This window comes from Eptatretus burgeri, chromosome 18 (genome assembly GCF_056783735.1).
Source record: "Eptatretus burgeri isolate ZD-2024b chromosome 18, Ebu_testis_v1, whole genome shotgun sequence".
Classification (NCBI taxonomy): domain Eukaryota; kingdom Metazoa; phylum Chordata; class Myxini; order Myxiniformes; family Myxinidae; genus Eptatretus; species Eptatretus burgeri.
The window spans coordinates 8,371,657-8,393,883 of record NC_140978.1 but is presented as its reverse complement, the minus strand read 5'-3'; the positions used below and the strand labels follow the sequence as shown (position 1 = coordinate 8,393,883).

The window sequence follows — 22,227 nt, the reverse complement described above, 5'->3', positions numbered from 1 at the left end:
AGAGTCAACAACTTGTGTGATAGGCAGCTCACAGGACAGCAGCTTCAAGCACAGCTTAACACTGGTCGAAGTAAGGAAGTCTCAGTTTGAACTGTGAAGAGAAGACTTCGAGCTGCAGGTTTGACAGAGTGGCAGTAAGAAACCCATTGCGAAGATGGCAAAATAAGAAAAAGAGGCTTGCCTGGGCCATGAAGCACCGCCAATGGACTACTGAAAACTGGAAGAAGGTCTTATGGACCGATGAATCAAAATTTGAAATCTTCGGTTCATCACGCAGGGTTTTTGTACGCCGTCGAGTCGGCGAAAGGATGGTTCCTCAGTGTGAGACCAACTGTCAAACATGGAGGAGCAAGCGTGATGATCTGGGGCTCTTTTGCTGAATCCAGTCGGCGACTTGCACAGAGTGACTGGCACCCTGGACTAAAAGGGCTCCCACAGCATTTTACAGCGCCATGCAACACCCTCTGGTCTATGCCTAGTTGGTCAGGGGTTCATCCTACAGCAAGATAACGACCCAAAACATACCTCCAGGCCATGTCAGAACTACCTTAGAAGAAAAGAACATGACGGTAGGCTTCAAATCATGGAATGGCCAACACAGTCTCCAGACTTAAACCCTATCGACCTAGTTTGGGATGAACTGGAGTGAAAGCAAAGCAACCTACAAGTGCAACATTTGTGGGAACTTCTACAACAGTGTTGGGAAGAACTTTCTGAACAATATTTCATTTCCATTGTAGAAAGAATGCCACGAGTATGTTCGGTTGTTATATCTGCAAAAGGTGGCTACTTTGATGAGTCAAAAAATTTAGATTCAATTTTGTTCAACAAAACGATTCCATGATTTATTTTTTATCTGCAATTGTTGATTTGTTCGATGCTTTAATTTCAGACTACATCGAAACATTCAACTGCTTAAATTTCAGTAAAAACTGGAAAAATGGGGGTGTTCTAAAACCTTAGACCGGTAGAGAATATGGTGCCACAAGCACACACCATCATTCACACACAATAGGGGAGGGGTTAGAAAGATAACAATATTGAGGATCGAACAAGCTCCATCGCGAAAAGGTCCCCAGCCTACAACACAAAGTAGCGAGCAGCACAGACCAGCCTGCAGCACCCAGCATAAAGGTGACATGTACAGTGGGGTGAATAGAGTGGCTAGTGGAGTGACAAAAGCTTGTAGGGTGGCCAGGGAGAACAGCGGGCTGCACACAGAGAGCGGTGGAAGCGAAGCCCAAGCGAGAAAAGAGAGCAAACAGCACATGTACAGGCTCTTTTATCCCCTCCCTCGCAGTCATGGCCCACGCCTCTAAAGATTCTTCACTCGGTGTCTGGCACCGGCCAATAATTGGGCACATCACCACTTCCATGGTGATCTTGCTCAGCTTGACGCCATGGAAACAAAGGCCTTCAAGATCAATGAAATCTCCCGTGATAAAACTGAATCTATGGGTCGATCACTTTCCCATCGCAGACAGGTCGGTGATCTCTCTGTATTCTTCCGTCTCCTTTCTGGTCTGCAACCCTCTTCCCATGCCTTGTCCCCCTCTCCCACCCCCACCCCCTCACCAGGTTTCTGCAGGGCGCACGCAGCCTACCATCAATCCCCTTCCGGTGAAACTCCCAAAATCCAGAAGCACAGATCACCTCCACTCATTCATTCCTCTTTTTCCCACCTGTTGAATCAACTTCCACATTCTGTTCAGGGACAGATGCAGGAATTTCAAGACGGGGTGGGGGAGGGGTGCACCTGGCTGTAGTACAGGGATGGAGGGGTCACAAGGGTGGGGGTTGGGGGTCCTCCCCCAGGGAATTTTTAAGAATTGATCATTGGAAACAGCATTTCCTGCATTATTGGAAGTTTTCTGCTGGTCGTTGCATTCTTCCCTGGCCCAACAGTTTAGCAGATTTGTGATGACGAATAGGTCAAAGTTGCAAGCTTGCCCAGCTGATCCTTAGTTTAAAAAAAGGCCTGTGCACACCTAAAGTGGGAAATTGTGTCGATCGACTGTATGCTGGGCAAAGACCAGCACCGCCATGCACCGTGGTTGCAAAGCTTACGGCAGCGGGTTCTCCCCAAAAGAGAGATCAGATAGCACAATGGATGTGAAATATTTTATTATCCATAAATTATGTGATTTTTGAATGGATGGCGCTTGTATTTCTGAATGAAAATATCACACACATGTGGTGATATGGAGAAGTCATTGTGTATGTTGTTGAGGGCCAGAGATGTCATCCAACTTTCTCCCATGGAATCTGGTGCCACAGGCAAGAAAATGAGTGTTCAGCCTCACACAAGCCTTCAGAGGTAGGGTGCATTCAATATGGAGTAGGACTTTGATCAATGGAAATTTGTCTCCATATTATACCACATGGAAACAATACTGCAGGCCTACCTTGTTGTGCCTCACCTGTAGTTTGAGTATGGTCTGTCACACTGACGGATGAAAAAAAAAAAGTCAGTAATCTTCCTCTTTTTTTTGGACCTTCCATGACACTCAATCGTCTTGTCTTCAAGCAAAGTTAGTGAAACGATGATAAATTCAATATAATTGATCCCAACAGAGACATTGTCCAAGTTCGAAGGTGCTCAGCACTATCGGGTAGACAAGTCCACTAACGCGCTAGATGGGGGCAGGCACATATCCTCGTCCCTGGTCGAGTGTGTCAGTAGACTCGTCCACCCGATAGTGCTGAGTGTCTGATAGTGCTTGCAGCTTACTCACTACAAACTGACTGTATAAACACACATCACCACTGACAACAATGTGGTGGGCCCTGCATGGATTGCGGCGCTGTATATGCTCGCATCATGGAAATAAGAGCTGTTTTCTCTATAATTTTGAAATAAAAATTTGGATGAAGATATCAATTTGTGTAAAAGTGAAACCAAAGCATGTGCGCATCCCCTGCGCACCCCCCCCCCCCCTTTTCCGCCAAAAAAAAGCCACCCTTCTAAATTTCCAGGTTTTCCTTCCTGGGAGTTTTCTCCCTTCTGTATCCATCTTGTCCACACCATACTTCCTCCCTTTCCACTCATTCCTCCCCACATCGCATATTTGTCCAAGTCTCCCTCTATTTTATCCTTCAACCCTGACATTGGTATTTCTACTGTTCCTTTTGTAGTTGCATCCTGATCCGACCAGTGTTCTCGCTCTTTCATGAGTCTTGACTTTGTATACAAAAAAATTCTGAATTGTATAGCATCTCAAACTAGAACGGCACTCGGTGGAGTGCATACCTCCTTCAGGCTGAACAGTTTACGTTTTGTGTCCCACTTACAGGCCGGATCTGCATCCAGAACTCAACGGAAATCAAAATGGCTTGATCATGTCATCTAACTAACCCATCCACCTCGTTTTGTCACAGTTCTTGCACAACTTTTTGAAATAGGGCGCTATATCGCATTTTTGGCCCTTTCACTCAATAGTGAAAAATCACTTTAAAAACGTTAAAATTCTCATATCTGGATGAGAATCTTCACCAAAATCTAATTCACTTCTTCCTTGTCACACACCCAACCTCTCCACCAAATTTCGCCTGAATCCATCCACAACTTTTTGAGATGTCCTGTCAGACAGACAGACAGACAGACAGACAGACAGACAGACAAACGGACAGAGAGATAGACGTGAAAACATAACCCCCATCCACCTTTGGTGACAGAGGTAATTACAGGAGCCATCAAAATGTGGCTGACCTTGTTTGTGAAGCTCTTGCAGGTCCACATATAACAGAATGATACCAACCACAGTATCATTTAAGTTATACCTCACGATATTGTTGTACTTTCTGTTGGCTTTTCGATCTCCCACAATAGCATAAAACATGGGCACCTGTTTGGGGGAGGTCCAGCACGCCGTTGTGCCTGTGATGCTGTGAAATCAGGCTTTACTGGTGGCGGGATAATAGGTTCAGGCTCCTTCTCAGAAGAACTATTGCCCGTCCGACCTTGTTGGACCTGCACACAGTGGTCAGTCAGAAGCAGGGATAATTTTTTTAACCTCTTTTCATGACCAACCTGGTGCATAAAACACGAGACATGACATTTCTGTAACTTCAACACCTTTCCCCCCCCCCGCCCCCCGCCAGACTCAAAACTTAAGTTTTCCCACCGTAAACAAATGCCAAAGCTCAAAAAGGTACAATTCAATGATACGACGAACACAAAAAACACGACCAAAAGTGGGTTAGTTAAACTTTATGATGAACAGCACACAAGATGATCAGCAAAAAAAGATGTAGAAACAAACACTATATGGTAGTATGTGGTCACCTATCGGCTTGTTTAAACTGTCTATCGAGTGCCTGACAGCCCAAAGGGCTCAACCAGTTGAAAGAAGTTAGTTTTGATTGCATTCATACTTTGTGACCAGACTGATGAGGACACTTTTGAAGGTATCATATGTTGAAGTTTGCTGTACTTCTCAGAGTAGGGTGAGGAAACGCAGCTAAGGTAGATGTGTTTTTAGTGATTCTGCATATCGACCTCAGGATAAAGTGGATTGAAAAATGCCTCACTTCCAAACTCATTTGCCATTTTCCTTCTCAAGTATACTCTGGATGTGAACGTCATGCAATGATAGCCCACACTTGGCTATTTGCCCACAAGCTGAAAGAGCTCCACATTGTAGTTGAAGCTCGCAGAGCTCAGTTTCAAAGACACATTAGTCAAGGGAGACCGCCAACGTAAGCCTGCTTTCTTTTCGTCAATCAGTCCCTCAAGGCAACGTGCAAAACAAGCTGTACGGAGCTCGAAGGAAACTAGAACGGCACTCTTCAACGTCAACCGATATGCCTCCACCCACATTATTACATCATTACAATACTTGTACCAAGTTTTGCTTAATCCCTAGAGCTGTTCTCGAGTATCACAATTTTTAACTGACATGACCTCCGACTACTGACCTCTTGATGCTGAAATCAAATCCATCCATCTTTACATCATTATACATAGTTGTATCAAGTTTGGTCAAAATCCAATCACTGGTTCACAAGTTAGAGCAGTAACATAATCTTTACCGAACATGACCTCTGACCTTTGACGTCTTGACTCCAAAATCTAATAAGTTCATCTTTGCATCATTATACATGATTACAGGAGCCATCAAAACAAGCCTAGATTCATTTACATTACACCCCTCCAAGCAGAGCAGTAGGGTTTCAAAATTGGCCCGCAGTCAGCCTAGATTTTGAAAGTTTAACCAGAAGGGGGTTATCGGAAGAATGATTAAATCCTGGAGTTGCTGGGGAGGGTCAGATGACTGAGAGAGCAGAGGAAGCTATACGAGAGAAGAGGCAGCAGAAAACAAGACCCCTGATCTGCCTGAGACATGACAGCAACAGACCTTGTAATGAGAGATTCCAATAATGTTGAGAGCTTAAGATCTGGGTCAGCCCCAGAGCCACAAAACACCTTTGCTACAATGCCATGGCTAGTTGTTGTCAAGCTCACAGCCAGCCAGCTGGCACAGTGACAGTTGAAATTGCCACAGATGATGAACAGAGTGGGATGGATGGTTGCGAGTTGATCCATATTAGAGGAAACAGAGGTGGATATGGTCATCATTCGGTGGTGGTCATCCGGTCCTCATTAGATACGATATACACACACACATTAAGTGGTTGCGGAAGGTTGTACACAGCAAGAGGTAGCCTAAAAGGCTTGGAGGGGATATTGTGGGCAATGGACAATATAATTCTTGACATACCCGGCAACACCATCTCCAAAGTGGGGGAGGGGCCTGTCAATGCGGATAAGAGAATAGCCAGAGAGACACAGAGGAATCAGAAATAACCTGTGAAAGAAATGTTTCTGTTAAACAATACAATTTCCATCGAGCTGCAGTAGTAGTAACCTGAACAGAGACCGTTCACTGTTCCATTATCAGGAACCAGGTGCCACGCCAGCTTTTGCCGCACAGATCCCGACCAACAGGATTAATGGTAAGTGGCAAACAAATCCGACTTCCTCTGTAATTCCAGAATGATTTCTAATACCACATGTCAAAAAAGGAATAAACATCAAATAGGCACTTCAGGTTATATTTTTGATCATCTTAATATGCTTCCGTCATGATATAAACTGATTATGCTGCAGTTACGTTTATAGTATGGTGAACATTTGTTGCCATAGTCGTTCATTTGTTTATCAGATGTATGCAATCAGCACGTTATCATGCAGCATGAGAAGTTAACCGTTTAGTCTGGAAATAAAAGCTAATTTGGCAACAATTCGCCCCGGCAGTCAGCAGAACGTTAAGAAACAGAGAAGCATACAGTGATGCGATTGGACGTAGAGTTGCTAGTGTTCGGGTCCAAGCCTTGCCGCAAACGCTTCTGCTTTTCACAGTATGCCTTCCACGTCTCCTCTTGGAAACCATAGTTGAAGTAGTCCGAAAGATCTGCCCCTATCATGGTAAAGGACAAAAACAATGTTTAAATTGGAAGCAATCAAAAAACTCTTGATTGAAATGGATTATAAACGCAAAATGTGGACACTTCGAGGAAGGCAATATCGGCCAGAACTCAAAGACTGAAGTCTTCAAAAACTGAGATCATTATTAAATCGTCTACATTTAATGAGGGGAGTGACAATAAGAAATGGTGACGAATCCAAGTCAACCATACCTGGCTTCCGCCAAGGCTTCTCTTCAAAGGTGTCAAGGTCGATCTCCAGCACCGCATTACCTCCAATGTTTCCAGGTGCATCCAGGCTTATACCCTTCATCTGCTTGTTACCTTCACACAAGCATATCGAGATTAGAAAAGAAAAAAAAAATCTGCAATGCATTGCATGAAAAATATCAATGGCAGATGTATTCAGTCATTCGGCTCTTTTACATTCGGAGCAAAGCTCCTCGTATATCACACAGGCCCGTAGCCAGGGCTCAGTATTAAGGGGGGAATATGAACTGGATGGGGGGGGGGGCACAATTATTATGTTTAATTTTTTTGATAACCCGGTATACTATTGTATTCATGCAGCATTGACACATCTATACTGAGGTTGCCGTCACATACTAACCAAATTGATCTCAGCTAGATTTAATATGGGGTCATTCCATGTCAAATCATCAAAGAATCTGCAGTCATCTCTCAGATTTTTGTAAAACTTTGGGAACCAATTGGGACCCATGAAAAACGGCAAGAACTCAAATATTTTTGCTAACAGCCTCTTAATTAGTGAGATACAGACTAACGAACTTTGGACTAATTAGCACGACGTCGCGAATTCAAATGGCCATATCTCTAAAAGTATAACACCTAGAGAGCTGCTTTTGGTGTCATTTTAAAGGTATTTTCATGCCCTATGAATTTGTCTGGGAAACATTTTCCTACCTCCAACCACAAAAAAGTTATCACAAAATATAAACTTCAATCATGAATCCCCAAAAAATGTATCCTTCAAATTTCCTCAAATTCATCCCAGAGGTACCTTATGATGTCAAGAAGCTTCCACATAAATTTTGTGATGGGCACTCCAATAGTTTCTGAGATATGAGCAATAATGTACATGTACGTATGGCATATAGGTTCGAAAATCAGCATTTGTAATGCATTATACATTCAATAAGTGAGTTCAAGTACAAAGTGTTCACTAACCTGACTTAGGCTTTCAATTTCCTCTTCAATGCAGCAACAGCAGCACTTGTTTCTTCCTCTCAGGCCCAGTTGAAAATGAAAGTATATGATACTTCAAAGCAATTGATGGTCGTTCCCTGTCATGGCTAGGTTAGAATGATTGTATAATACATTACAAATGCTGATTTTCGAACCTATATGCCATACGTACATGTACATTATTGCTCATATCTCAGAAACTATTGGAGTGCCCATCACAAAACTTATGTGGAAGCTTCTTGACATCATAAGGTACCTCTGGGATGAATTTGAGGAAATTTGAAGGATACATTTTTTAGGGATTCACGATTGAAGTTTATATTTTGTGATAACTTTTTTGTGGTTGGAGGTAGGAAAATGTTGCCCAGACAAATTCATAGGGCATGAAAATACCTTTAAAATGACACCAAAAGCAGCTCTCGAGGTGTTATACTTTGAGATGGCCATTTGAATTTGCGACGTCGTGCTAATTAGTCCAAAGTTCGTTAGTCTGTATCTCACTAATTAAGAGGCTGTTAGCAAAAATATTTGAGTTCTTGCCGTTTTTCATGGGTCCCAATTGGTTCCCAAAGTTTTACAAAAATCTGAGAGATGACGGCAGATTCTTTGATGATTTGACATGGAATGACCCTATGTTCCGATGTTTTTGGCCTAAAATTATTCGAATGCAGGAGAGCCGCACCAAACTGGCACATTCACAATGCAGATATTCAATGATTAGACAATTGGCACCAATTCAGGTGCACTTATACAAGGTGTTGTCAAGAATTGGCATGAGAAAATTAATATACCAGAGATACAATGACTACAAAGATAGCAATGACTTTTGTCAGGTCAGGTTCGATCTGTGACCTGCTACAGGTACCATGTAAACCTGTACTAACCTGTTCCATGGTCGGGTTGTCGGCGACTAAACCGTCTCCCCCACCAGGTTTTCTGGTGAGGAGGGTGTTTGGATATGGACACCCAGCAGGATTAAAAACAAAACCTGTCAAAGGGCGGAGGAGCTCCTTGTGAGCCAACGGCCATCCATATCTAGTGCCCAACTGTGTCTGCGGACGTCCTCCTGCAGTTGGGTTACTTCTTATTAGGAGGTTGGTGGCAGGATTTGCACTCCAGCCACCGTAAAACGCTTCATTCCGCAAAACGCAAAAACGCAAAAAAATCTGAAAACCCACTCCGTGGGAGTACCTCCTGTGCAGCTTCCCTTCGCAGGGCAGCTCACCGGATGATGGGATTGGGGCAAAGCCTTCGGGACCCCCAATCTTTGAGAGGAGGGAAACCACGGGGTAACATCCCTGGGTCAGATTGCGGGAGAGTGTGTCGGAGTGGTGCTGAGGTGTCGTCCACCAGACGGCGGTCTCCTTGGGTTAACCTGAGGCGGTCCCTTCGGGTGGGTGCCTGGAATGTCCTATCCCTAAGAGAGGATGATCACCTGTCTCTGTTATCATCTGAGCTCAAGCGTTTGGACATCGGGATTGCAGCTCTCTCTGAGGTTCGGAGACCGGATTGCGGCGAGATAATGGTGGGTGGTTACACCTACTATTGGTCTGGTCGCTCTGATGGTTACCATACCCAAGGAGTTGCTGTAGCTGTGTCCAATAAGCTGACCCCAATGATAATTGAGGTAACACCGGTCAACGAGCGTATTATGAGATTAAGGATTCGTCACTCCTTAGGTGTCATTTCCCTGGTCTCTATTTATGCTCCGACTGAGGCGAGTGATCTTACCGTGAAGGACACATTCTACGCCACACTCGAGTCTGTGGTTGATCAGTGCCCCAGACGAGATACACTTCTAGTCTTGGGGGATTTCAATGCATCGACTGGAACTGATAGGGATGGTTATGAGGTGTGTGTTGGTCCCCATGGGTCAGGAACTATGAACCAGAATAGCACTAAGTTCCTTGACTTTGCAAGAAGTCATGGACTTAGGGTGGCTGGTTCATGGTTTCAGCGCCCGCAAGCTCATCGCTGGACTTGGTATTCCAACGCTGGCGGTGTGGCAAAGGAGATTGACCATGTCCTCATTGACGGTCGTTGGAGGATGATCCAGAACTGCAGGGTCTACCGGAGTGCTCAGTTCCTCAATACTGACCACAGGCTTGTTGTAGCAACTCTAAAGCTGCACCTTAAATCCTGGAGAATGGTACCATCCCAGCCTAGGCTGGATGTTGCCAAGCTCAGGGATGAGAGAGTAGCTGAGGAGTTTGCGAACAGGCTGAGTGGACACTTGGGGGGTCTGGGTGCTTTGGGGGGTCCTGAAGAGTTGTGGAGCACCTTCAAGACCACCGTCCTTGATGTTGCCGGTGGATGCCTTGGAGTTCACCGCTGGGCAAAGAAGAATTTTGTCTCTCAAGGGACACTGGATACCATTGACCAGAGTCGCAGGGCCAGGCTGAATGGCAGAGCTGAGCTGTTCAGGGAGCTGAGGCGTAAAACTGTACGTGCACTGAGGGTGGACAAGGAGGCCTATGTGCGAGGAATCTGTGAGGGGGTAGAGCATCACCTGTGGACAGGTGATTCTCGTCCCGCTTACAGGGGAATTCGCGCATTACGTTCATCCAAGCCCATCCCTCGGAGCACTGCAGTTCGAGCAGAGAGTGGTAGGCTCTTGACAGAGGAGTCTGAAGTGAAGGCCCGCTGGGCCGGTTACTTTGAGCGGTTGTACCAGGCTGATCCCCCAGCTGTCGAGTTGGACGTCAAGGGTATTACAATCCCTGTTGCTGACCCTCGAATCAACTGTGGTCCACCATCGCTTGTGGAAACATGGGCTGCGGTGAACCAGTTGAAACGGGGCAAAGCTCCAGGGATCTGTGGCATCCATGCCGAACTTCTCAAGGCTGGTGGAAATGCTGCACTCGCGTCGTTGCATGCAGTTTTGTGCTCTGCCTGGAACACAGGCATCATCCCAACTGACTGGAAGAGGGGCCTTGTTGTCCCTCTCTGGAAAGGGAAGGGTGATCGCCAAGACTGCAACAACTACCGAGGGGTGACGCTGCTCTCAGTGCCGGGCAAGGTCTTTGCTCGGATAATTCTTGATAGGGTTCGCCACCATCTGCTTGAGCACCAGCGTCCAGAGCAGTCAGGCTTTACACCAAAGAGGTCAACGATTGACCGTATCCTTGCACTTCGTGTCCTCACCGAACGCAGACGAGAGTTTCGGCAGGGGCTGCTTGCAGCCTATGTTGATCTCTGTAAAGCGTTCGATTCAGTGAATCGGGATGTCCTCTGGAGGATTCTTGGTCTTCGTGGGGTGCCACCAAAACTGATCGATCTGATGTCTGAACTCTACTCTGGTACTGAGAGTGCTGTGAAGTGTGGTGGTACCATCTCTGACTTATTTCCAGTTGTTACTGGAGTTCGTCAGGGGTGTGTACTTGCCCCCACACTTTTCAGCACTTGTATGGACTGGATTTTTGGGAGGATGTCGGAGAGATCAAGTTGCGGTGCATCGTTTGGCAATGTCAAGATCTCGGACCTTGATTTTGCAGATGATGCAGTCATCTTTGCGGAGACTTTAGACATCCTCTTGGGGGCCCTCGAGGTGCTGAATGAGGAGTCGGAGCCGTTGGGATTACGGATTTCTTGGGTCAAAACAAAGATCCAGGCTTTCGGTGACATCTTGGATGCTGCTGTCCTGTCTGTGTCTGTTTGTGGTGAGGATGTTGAGGTCGTGGATAGATTCACTTACCTTGGCAGTGATATTCATGTCTCCGCAGGTTGTGAGCCGGAGGTCAATAGACGTCTGGGTCGGGCCTGGGGAGTCATGGATTCACTGGATCATGGGGTGTGGCGCTGCCGGTACCTGTGCGGGAGGACGAAAGTCCGAGTCTTCAGGTCCTTGGTACTTCCAGTCTTGCTCTATGGGTGCGAGACTTGGACTTTGACCAAGGATCTGAGACGGAGACTTAATTCCTTTGGTACCAGGTCTCTTCGGAGAATCCTTGGCTATCGCTGGTCGGATTTTGTGTCCAACGAGCGGTTGCTGAGAGAGACTCGGATGAGATTTGTTACCTGCATAGTCCGTGAGCGTCAGCTGCGGCTGTATGGACATGTGGCTCGTTTTCCTGACTCTGATCCTGCTCACCAGATTCTCTCAGCGAGGGAGTCTCATGAGTGGAGGAGGCCAGTGGGCCGACCACGTGCCTCATGGTTGCAGCAGGTTGACCATCATCTCAAGGAGATGGGGATGGGCCTGGCATCTGCCTGGGGGATGGCCAGACGGAGGCCCCTGGAGTACCGGCGGAAAGTGGACGCAGCGACGCGCTGTTCTGGCACATGCTCCCATACCTGACCTGACAATGACTAAACGGGGAGGTTGGCACCAGAATCAGTGCACTTTCAAATAAGATACAGTCGGCTATGACCTGCGATCATCACGTTAAACTATCAACAGCAAATACGACCAGCCTGAAGATACCACAAGGTCCGCATTTAAAGCAGTCAATTACACAGAGGTAAGGTTATGCACAAAGCACTAGATATGGGATATGCAAAGCACCAAACATAACATTTAACTTAAACATTAGAAGTACAAAGCAGCCGACCACGGCGGGTGCTGACCACAACCACACTGCAACCACAACCACACACGGATCACCAGCAGTCACACACACAATCTGAACTCCTCGTATAGTTTTTATACCACTGTACTCGCTGTCAGAAGAGCTGCAGGCGACGCGTCTCGGTGTGGAATCTTCCGAGGACCTTTTTCTTCCATTCATTCAGGCATTTACATGTGAGGTCTCTCTCGAAGGCCAGCTGTACCAGTTGTGCCTTGTGTGCATGGCGCATGGACCGTCGATGGTCAGTGAAGACATTCCTCAATGTTGAGAATGAGTTTTCACACATGGCAGTGGACGCACCAAATGTTAGTCCAAGTCTCATAGCAGTCACTACACTTGCCATGGCTTCCAGCGTTTTGTGGTATGTTGAGAGGAGTTTTTGTGTTGTCCATCTCTCGTTTGGCTGCTTTTCTGTCTGTGTGCGAATAAACTGCTTTGCAACCACACACTCTGTTTCACTGATAGTTGACTTTGTTAATGTCATGATGTGCTGGAGCAAGTGGGGATCCAAAAACGTGCCATTATCAGGATTCAAAGCAGCGAGTGAACGGGCGAGTTGTGTGTTGCGCTCACTGAAGCGCTGAGTGATCTCGCCAAGCACAGTGTCAATTGCGCTGTAAAAAACCCTCTGCAGTTCTGTCTTGTCATTGCTTTGTCCTGTAGTCTCCAAAACTACAAACTGTTCCAAGTTCTTAGGCATTGTGCGTCTCCGTTTTGGTAGTGCAGGTGTAGAAGTGTGAGCATCGTTGGCCTTGTTCCACAGATCAGTGAACTCATCCTCAGAGCGGAGTTTCTTCACGCACTCTGTAGCACTCGCCACCAGTTCCAACCCCGTTAGCAAGTCCATGTCCTCTGCCTGCAAGAGTCTGTTAGGGCCATCTAACAACATCAGCAGTTTTTGTACAAAGATAGCAATTAACATGAAGGCAGGCCCAGAGACTTCCCGCAAAAGCCCAATAGCCTCCATCCTCATCTCTGCACCGTAGGCGCGCTCTGCATCAATCTCCGACAGTAAGGATGTGATATCCTTAAAATATCCTATGATCACAGACACGGTGGCTAAATGTCCCGTCTACCTCTGATCAAGAAGTCGTTTTAACCGCTCACCTTTATACTGTGCAGCAACAGTGGGCTTTCTGAAGAATTTGTACAGGCAACAACAAACCTCGAGGAAATCAGGGACAGCTTTCTCTGCTGCCAGTGCGTGGATAACTACCAGATGGAGTTGGTGATTTAAGCAGTGCACATAGGGGATTTCTCTTTCCAATATCTCTTGCAACAACTTTTGCACCCCACCATGCTTCCCAGCCATTACTGAAGCCCCGTCGTACACCTGACTTAATATTTTGACGTGTCAAGTCCTGTTTTTGTCAGCTCTGCGATTATTAGGTCTGTCAATGTTTTTGCATCTCCAGCATCGGCTGTAGCTATTGTGAGTAGACGCTCTGTTGCTTCATTTGACACCGATACAAAGCGAATGATGATTGATATGTTCTCACATTCAGTGGGGTCCCTCGTCCGATCCACCTTGATGGAAAACCACGATGTGCCTACTTCTTCCACGATGGCATCCGTCACAACATTACTCAATGTGCAGATCAGTTCATTCTGCATTTCCGGACTAGTATAGCTTGCGTTTCGTGGGATATGCTTTATTATTTCGGCCAGCTTGGTGTCTTTTTTGAGTGTGTAGTTTAAAAGCGAGAGGAAGAGCCCACTGTGCCCATCTGACATGTCCTCAAAATTATCAAGGCTCCCTCTAAAAGGTATCTGATTTTCGGCGAGAAATCCCACAACATCTGTAAGAGCAGACACATAGTACCGGTTTCTATTTAGCTGGTCAGCATTGAGGAGTGTGGAAATCTCCTTACCACAATCGATGTGCCTCTCATTCTTCTTCCAACTCAAAACACAAGTTAAATGTTCCTTTGAAGTTGCGTGTTTGTGAAACCCCTTGTCTTTCTCAACAGCATGTTTCCAATTCCGGTCGCCTCGCACTGTGAAAGTAGAGTCCACTGGGCCACGTGCGGTGTTAAACTTCCGACATGGATAGCAGAATGCTGCATCTGTCTGCACACTGTATTCCAGCCATTCATTAGTCTGGTACCACAAGGACACAAACGAGCGACTCTTGTTCTGCAACAGATGGCCAGGGTACCGCTGTAGAACAACTTGATTCGGTCTCTCACTTCCAAGATCATCGGGAAGCGGCTTGACAGTCACACCCGATCCCGAGGCCGCCACCGAGCGTGGCAACTCGGCTGCCTGCGCTGGGGCTCCAGCTGCAGGGCTAACGTTGCTGGCTTGGCCAGGTTGGCCAGCTTCTGTCGGTATTTCATCGACATGATCGTCTCCTCCTCCTCCTCCTCCTCCTCCTCCTCCTCCTCCTCCATGTCTTTCATCTTCTTTATTTTCGGCAGTTGCATTTTTTCCTTTTCTGAGCCATTTTCTTATATCCACCACCCACGTCTTTTTCTCCTGCTGCAAGCTCGCGCTCTCCGTAATTCGTCCCTCGTGACTCGTGTCACTAATCTCATGACTCGTGAGATTTGACGGTTCACGGGTTTTTTATTAAATGATGCATGCACCAAAAACAGGTTTTATCTGCATAATTTCAAATGTGAGCACGATTGCAAACACACATATTTTTAATTTTTATTATAAAATTACTTTTGTAAGATGAAGGGTTTACGGGTTGTGAAGGTCACGTGGTGCACGTGCACTTCATCTTTAATCATGTAAATTTATGTCTTTTCCTCAATCATATTATCATATTATGACTATATTACATTTATACCTAAGTTACAACCAATCAGGTAACCTGCTCAATAGGGCCTCCATATTGAATATGCTGATTGGCTATTCCTTAAAACTAAATGATCCACGATATATATAACCACCCACAACATCGACATTCGACACAATAGTGGGGCAACTTAGCTAAATATAGCATAACAATTGTGCATTTTGTGAGGAAAGCATCAAATTTGGTACACTAGTAGCCTATCATATTGTTGTGGTTGAGGAAATTAGCAAACCACCATTCAGGTCCCGTAGGTGAGATATCTCTGTAAGTACATGTGTAGTTAGCCCCAAACCCGTTGTTTAGAGGGAATAAATGTCATTCATTCGGTCTGCGACCCTTTAAGATAGCCGTTTTTCTGTTCTATCTTTATTTTGAACCAACCACGTCTCAACCGCCATCACACAACAACCACCAACCGCAACGCCGCTTCACAACAACAACAACAACAACAACGCCAACAGCCACGACGACCTTTACCTTCACAGCACCATCCCGCAAACATCGCATCACCGCCATTCCAAGCGTCACCGTGGCCAGGAACCGCCACTTTAGACCCTCCACCAACTTCACCTCTCCTCCTTCTACCGCCATTGCCGCACCGCTTGTGGGCACCGAGCGTCAGGCTGTCCTGGACTCGTACAGGGTGCGCGCTGAGCCGCGGGTACAAAGTGCGGCCTTTCCGAGGAGAAGTCGGATCAGGAATGATACACGCCCACTTCCGATCCGTCCTATAAGCAAGCGCGGGGCGATTTGGCCCCGCCTCCAGGCGCGTCGGAGTCGAATCGATATATGCAAATTCGAGGATCAGGGGAGGTTCACGCCCACTTTTCCTCCGTCCAATGGGCGAGCGTGGCTCCGCCCCCGAGCTCATCCTGATCCGGAAATTTGCATATGGGTTCTCCTGCCGTACTATAAAGTGCCGAGCGCGGGGCGAATTCAGTCAGTTTTTGGGCTCGGGCGAGTTGGAGAGGTGTGGCGGCGGCGGAGTGTGGCAGCAGCAGTCAAGACGGGTCTGGAGGAGAGTCAGTCTGTCGGGGTTCGGAGTCTGTCGGGGAGCTGCAGAGAGGGGAAGCCGGGAGCGCAGTCGAGGTCGCAGTGGAGTCCCTCGTCGCGGGACCCAAGCAAGCCAGCTATCCTCTTTCCCCAGAGCATCAACAATTCCCCCCTGTTCCCCGCCCCCCCCCCCGCGCTGAGATAGTGTGGAAAGGGGGCCCCGTTCCCACCCCATTCCAAGCAGTGCCAACGAAAACCGCGGAGGAGCGCGGAGTCGGAGCACCGCCGCGACATTTGCGGCTCATCACAAGACGGGTAGGCTCCGCCCGGTCTCGCGCCCACAGACCACGTCTGCCCCCTTGTCGTCAGACCACGTCTGCCCATTTTCCACTGGCATCAAAAATTTTGAGATGGCCCAATATCCAAATCTGTTCATAATATTGTTATGGCTGTGGAAATTCACAGAACACCATAAAGGTTCCTTAGATCAGTTATCCCGGTAAGTGAGTGTTCAGATCGGTTTCCCCACCGTTGTTTAGAGGGAAATTCTTCGTGTTCATCGGGCTGTGAACCTTTGAGATAGCGTTTTTCTTTCTCTATCGTTATTTGGAACCGACATATCTCACCCACCATTACAACAAAACACGACGCCAACAACACGACCACCACCAACTACGCCACAATCGCCACAACACCACCACCATTTAACCATCTTCGCCACTACGCCAGCTTGCAAACGCCATCCTCCACAGACCACGCTACGACCCTTTCCGCGTTGAAAAAGGGTCCGAGAACGCGGGCGTAAAAGACAAGGAAAAGAAACCTCCAATGGTGTGTGGGTTTTTTACCGCCTTTTTTCTCCGAGGCTGGTGTGACGAGAAGGGTGAGGCGGCTCGCTCGCAATTGGTGGATACGAGGAGTGAAGCGGTCGGAGTTGAGAAACGCCTCTTCGAGAAGCTTCTCGAAGGGAGGCGGAGCCGAAAACGGGGAGGAGCGAAGGGCGGAGCCCCAGGCTATATAAGGTGGACAGCCGCGAGCCTTAGTCTCCTCCTCTTCGTTGGCGCTCTTCTCCTGGTCTCCTCCTCCTCTTCGTTGTCGCTCTTCTCCTGGTCTGGTCTCCTCCTCTTCGTTGTCGCTCTTCTCCTGGTCTGGTCTCCTCCTCTTCGTTGTCGCTCTTCTCCTGGTCTGGTCTCCTCTCTTCGTTTTGCCCTTCTCTTGGTCTGGTCTTGTCTTGTTCTCTTGGTCTCTTTGTCTCTGGGTCTGTGGAGCGACCCGTTCACCAGAGGCGTGGGTCGGTGGAACGTCCGGGCGACGTACCGGAGATGTGGACGGGAGGCGCGGCTCTGCCGGCTGTGGGGTGCGAACCTGCGCGTCCGTGGGGGAGAGTGCCAGAGAGAGCTCGCCGACCATCGAGGCACCTCGAGGGTACAGATAACCTGCTACGGTCTCGCAGGACCCGTTCGGTCTCCCAGGTCCCGTGCCATAAAGTCCCAAGTGGTCCAGCCTGACCCCTTGTCTGTGAGGGGGTCTTTACTTGTGTTTCTTTTGGGTTTTTCAATGAATGTTGTCGTGGCACCGTCTGTTAAGTAAAACTGTGAAGTGACTGTGCATGCACATTCTCATTGTAGTCAGTGGTAACGCTTTCTATTTGTTTCTTGTACATTGCATGACTGCCTTGCCTGTATACATGTAAATAGTGAATAAATGTCGTTGTGAAATGTATCCCGTTCGTCGCGTCCTCTATTCCCCATTGAAAATGCCATCTTGCATCGCGGAATAATTAGTTGGGTTTTAAACACCTGGTAAGGAGAATCGGATCCGTCGAGGTTGGCGATAATACTCACTCGGTTATCGCTGTAGAACGGAACGAACCACTTAAGCAGTTCGTGTCCCAAGCCGACCTGCGGCGAGGTACGGCCCCTCGGTAGGTTACCCACGTGAGTACTTAGGTATTTTGATATTTGGCGAGTGACCCTATTTCGCGCGGGTAGAATGCGGACTGGGCTGTGGTGAGGTTAAACCCCCACCCGTGACTGGTTTCTGGTGATAGTTCCAGGAGGATCACGACTGAATTGTCTGTCCAGTGGGCGACGCGGCTGCTATTAGTGGAAAGCGGCCGATCGCACGCCGGCGGGCGCGAATTCGTAACAATATGATAGGCTACTCGTGTGCCAAATTTGGTGCTTTCCTCACAAAATGCACAATTGTTATGCTAAGTTGCCCCACTACGAGTTCTTGCAGCTGTCTGTGGTCTTGGCTGCTGGCGTTAGTGCTTGCGTTATTATCTTTTATCTTGTGGGCTTGGACTGTATTGTCTTGCCAATTGCTTTTGGAGATGTGCTGGCAAGCGCACACTTATCTCTTGACTGCTATTCAAAGAAGGATATTATTAAAGAACAGTTTATCCAAGAAGGCCTTATTATTCACCACGTTGAACATCTGGAATAAGGGTTTTGGTTCACATAGGTGAACTCTTAAACAGCAAGAAGTTCACAGTGGGCGCTCGTCCTTAAACACTAAGGTGTTCACAGGGTGCAACAGGGCATAAATGGGTGGCATACAAGTGGGGGGAGGGGCACCAGATGCGCCATGGGGGGGGCATTGCACCCAAATGCCCCCCTTAGCGACGGGCCTGATACGACATCATACTTCACTTCTCAAAATTTAAACACACAACCAGATAAATGGTCTTCACAGACGATACTTCATGAGCAATATCTAGTGGCAGACCAGATGATTTTACAGGGGGGGGGGGGGGGAAATTAAAAGATTTTAAAAAGGGCTTTACAGACAAACATGTTCAAGTCCTACCAGCACTTGAGTAGGGTCTTGCACCAGCTTTGATGTTAAGATTCACACCACTAGAAAGAAAAAAAAAAAAACTATAACTGACCTGCATTTGAACATATTTTATGGGAGCAAGAAACAAAGATATAGCACATGGAAAACCATAAGCAATGGGAATATGTAAAAAGAAAGTTAATTTTTCTACCATCAATTCATTCGCTGCATTATCGAGAATTTAATATCACATAATTTCTCCTTCTCACGACTTGGAATTTCCCAAATAAAATTTATATCAGTTTATTATAAACAATCATTTTACAGTACAAACGAATCCAGTTATCATTGGCATACATTTTAATGCATTTCACTACAAAAACAAAAAAAATCCCTTATTTCAAATTCTGAAACATATAGAAACTTGATGCATATCGCAAGAAGGATCAAAACAATAACAACTAGCATCCGTTGAAGACAAAGTCTTCGATATCCCCCGCCATAGTAAATGAGGACAAGCAGCAAAAGGCACCAGTTCAATTTATTCTTGATGTGTGTACCAAATTTCATAAAGAAATAGTAAATAGTTTTGCAACTATGCTCTGGAAACAAAAGGTTAACTCAATTATTTCTTAATACCCAACTTGTTTCCATGGAAAGTGACAGAAATTTTTTGGGGGAAATCTCTAAATATCAAAAGACACCAGTTCACCACTTGCTTGATATGTGTACCAAATTTCATAAATATATCTTAAGGGGATTTGTAGTTAAGCTCCGGAAACGAAATGTGACGGACGGATGGACGGAACCCATTTCTATATCCCCCGCCAACTTCGTTAGTTGGCGGGGGATAATAAGGAATTAAGATTGGAAACAAGGCAAAAGGTAATTGGAAACACATAATCCCATTACTGTCACAAGGACCTCAATCATGATAAATGAGCTCATCGTATCCCTGTTGCTTTTTTTCTTAATTTTCACTTTTTTTTTTCGTCCTTCTTTGAAATGTATTTTACAAGAAGGATAAAAAGCACTCGATAAGAAAGTGATTGGGCCATTTATTGACCTGCCTGCCCTGAAAACAGGAGGCAGTCGCACTATACATTGACGTAGTTAGGCAAGAGTGAAAAGCTAAATGAGAGCCAAGTCGATGGCGTGCCATCGCAAATCCCCACGCTTCCCACCGAAAACAAAGTTGAAAGATGGCAAAGAGTTCCACCAGGAATGACCCAATACCTGATGTAATAATTTCGAGTGAAGTAAATCTTCTGTTTTAACCCTTGTGACCCTAAGTTCCCAACACCTGGGGCATGAACCGGGGGTCAAATCCCAAAAATCGTAACACATTTCAAGTGTCCCCCTAATGATGATTGCGTATATATTATTTCATTAAAAATGTTTTTAAATGTGCCCGTAATTGCATTTTTTTGATCCCACACGAAGGCTCCAGGGGGCGGGGTCAAAAATTGATCCTGCTCGTTATAACTTTGTGCCATGTGGTGATCATAACTCCCAAGTTTGGTAAATTTCTGCACAACCGTTTCGGAGGAAATAATGTGACGGACAGATGGACAGACCCGATTACAATATCCCCAGTTTTTTTTTCCTTTCAAAAAGCGTAGGGATAAAAATTACGGTGATGTAAAGGAACTAGTAATTTAATTGGCAATTAAAAAAAAGGAAAAGAAATATTAATGAGGCATTGTCCCAATTTGCATTTCATGGCACTTTCTTGGCAACAACGTTTTAATGTTGAGTCTTATAATACAGCTGTCCAAGGAATATGGGCTCGGAGGAAATTCATGATGTCTGAGCTTGAAATCATCAATGTTTATCATGGCTTGCTTCACTGAAAGATCGTTTGGATTGTGACAGGGTGGAGAGGCTTCTTGAAGATTCCAAATGGACACTTTATTTATTTTTTTAAGATTGTGGGATCAGAGGAAACCCACACGTCCTCTTTTCATTCCCCAAAACTGAAAATATTTACTGGATATTATAAAATGGTGAATCAGCGTTGTAAACGACATCATCACCATCCCCAGTGTTTCTTGTTATTGCCACGCTAAAAAGAAAACACAAGAAGAAATTGGGGGGGGGGGGTATTGTAATCGGCGCCATCTGTCTGTCTGTTTGTCTGTCTGTCTGTCACGCTTATTATTTTTGGCCCCGCCCCCTGAGGCCTTCTGGTGGGGTCAAAGGCCAGATATCAAAAAAAAATGCAATTACGGGCACATTTTAAAACGTTATTACATGAAAGTTTATAAAAGCAATCATTATTGGAGGACGCATGAAATATCCAGTGACATTGTTTTTGGGATATGACCCATGATTCATGCCCCAGTGGGTGGCATCAAAACAGGGACAAGGGTCAAAACAAAAGATTGTGTTAGACCCAAAATTTGATGTTGGATCATTCCTGGTGGAACTTTTTGCTTTCAACATTGGTTTCGGTGGGAAGCGTGGGGACTTGCGATGGCGTACCATCGACTTCGCTCTTTTGTTGGATCAGTAGCAAAGTTTAAAAAGAAAAAAACGTCTTGGTAAAATCAGAAATGATGAAACTGATAATCTCACATATCTCCAGCTTGTCTAATTTGCAATGTACAATGTCAACCGCCCTCTGCCCTGCCATTCCATTCCCCTCGCTCATAAAAATAGTCACGTAACTTATTTGTAAACTCACGTGTATTGTGGTGCTCCAGTGGTGATATCACGAATGGTGACCTGGATGTCATCATCACTGTCACTATTGCTGTCTTCTTCAGCCTCTTCATCTCCATTCTAAAGTAAACACATGATTCTTACAATGCACTGGTTGACCGGCTTTTTAAAACCATTATGATGCCAAATTTTTATTTTTACACAATCAAATATGCAGTGACAAATAAAAGCAAACATAGGCCGATAGATAGCCAGAACGGCAATCAAAATAAGCCGTAAGAATTACATTAACAAAAAAACCTAGGGCACTCGGCAGAGCGGGTACCACCGCCACGCAATGCCTGATCCAATAGAATATATCGGGCCCAATAAAGATTTTTAAATATCACGCGATATTCCCATTTTGGCCCCATCTCTCAATGGTGAGCAATCACTTTAAAAATTAAAAATTCCGCATCTGGATCTGGATTCAGACCTTCACCAAAATCAAATCAATTCGTTCTTGTCACACACCCAACCTGTCCATCAGATTTCGTCCGAATCCGTCCACAACTTTTTGAGATATCATGCTATATATTAGTTTACCCATATCTCTCAATGGTGAAGAATCAATAAAAAATTATCAGATCCGGATCCGGATTCAGATTTTCACCGAAATTGAATCAATTCTTCCTTGTCAAACACCCAACATATCCACCAAGTTTCATCCGAATCTGTCCACAACTTTTTGAGATATCGTGCTATGTATCATTTTTGGCCCGATCTCTCAATGGTGAAGAATCA

At 46.0% G+C, this 22,227-nt stretch overlaps 1 protein-coding gene across 3 annotated transcripts in view; it reads right to left on the bottom strand.

The window, feature by feature from the left end:
* FIP1L1 (factor interacting with PAPOLA and CPSF1) overlaps nt 1–22,227 on the bottom strand; it is a 102,648-nt gene that overhangs the window by 68,208 nt on the left and 12,213 nt on the right. For all 3 annotated transcript variants that reach the window (XM_085863976.1, XM_085863979.1, XM_085863978.1), the window contains exons 5-9: nt 21,467–21,564; nt 18,811–18,860; nt 6,640–6,750; nt 6,289–6,419; nt 3,846–3,970 (exon numbers count right to left, since the gene is read on the bottom strand). In XM_085863976.1, the coding sequence (XP_085720102.1) occupies nt 3,846–3,970; nt 6,289–6,419; nt 6,640–6,750; nt 18,811–18,860; nt 21,467–21,564 (515 nt within the window). The remainder of the gene's footprint in view (nt 1–3,845; nt 3,971–6,288; nt 6,420–6,639; nt 6,751–18,810; nt 18,861–21,466; nt 21,565–22,227) is intronic.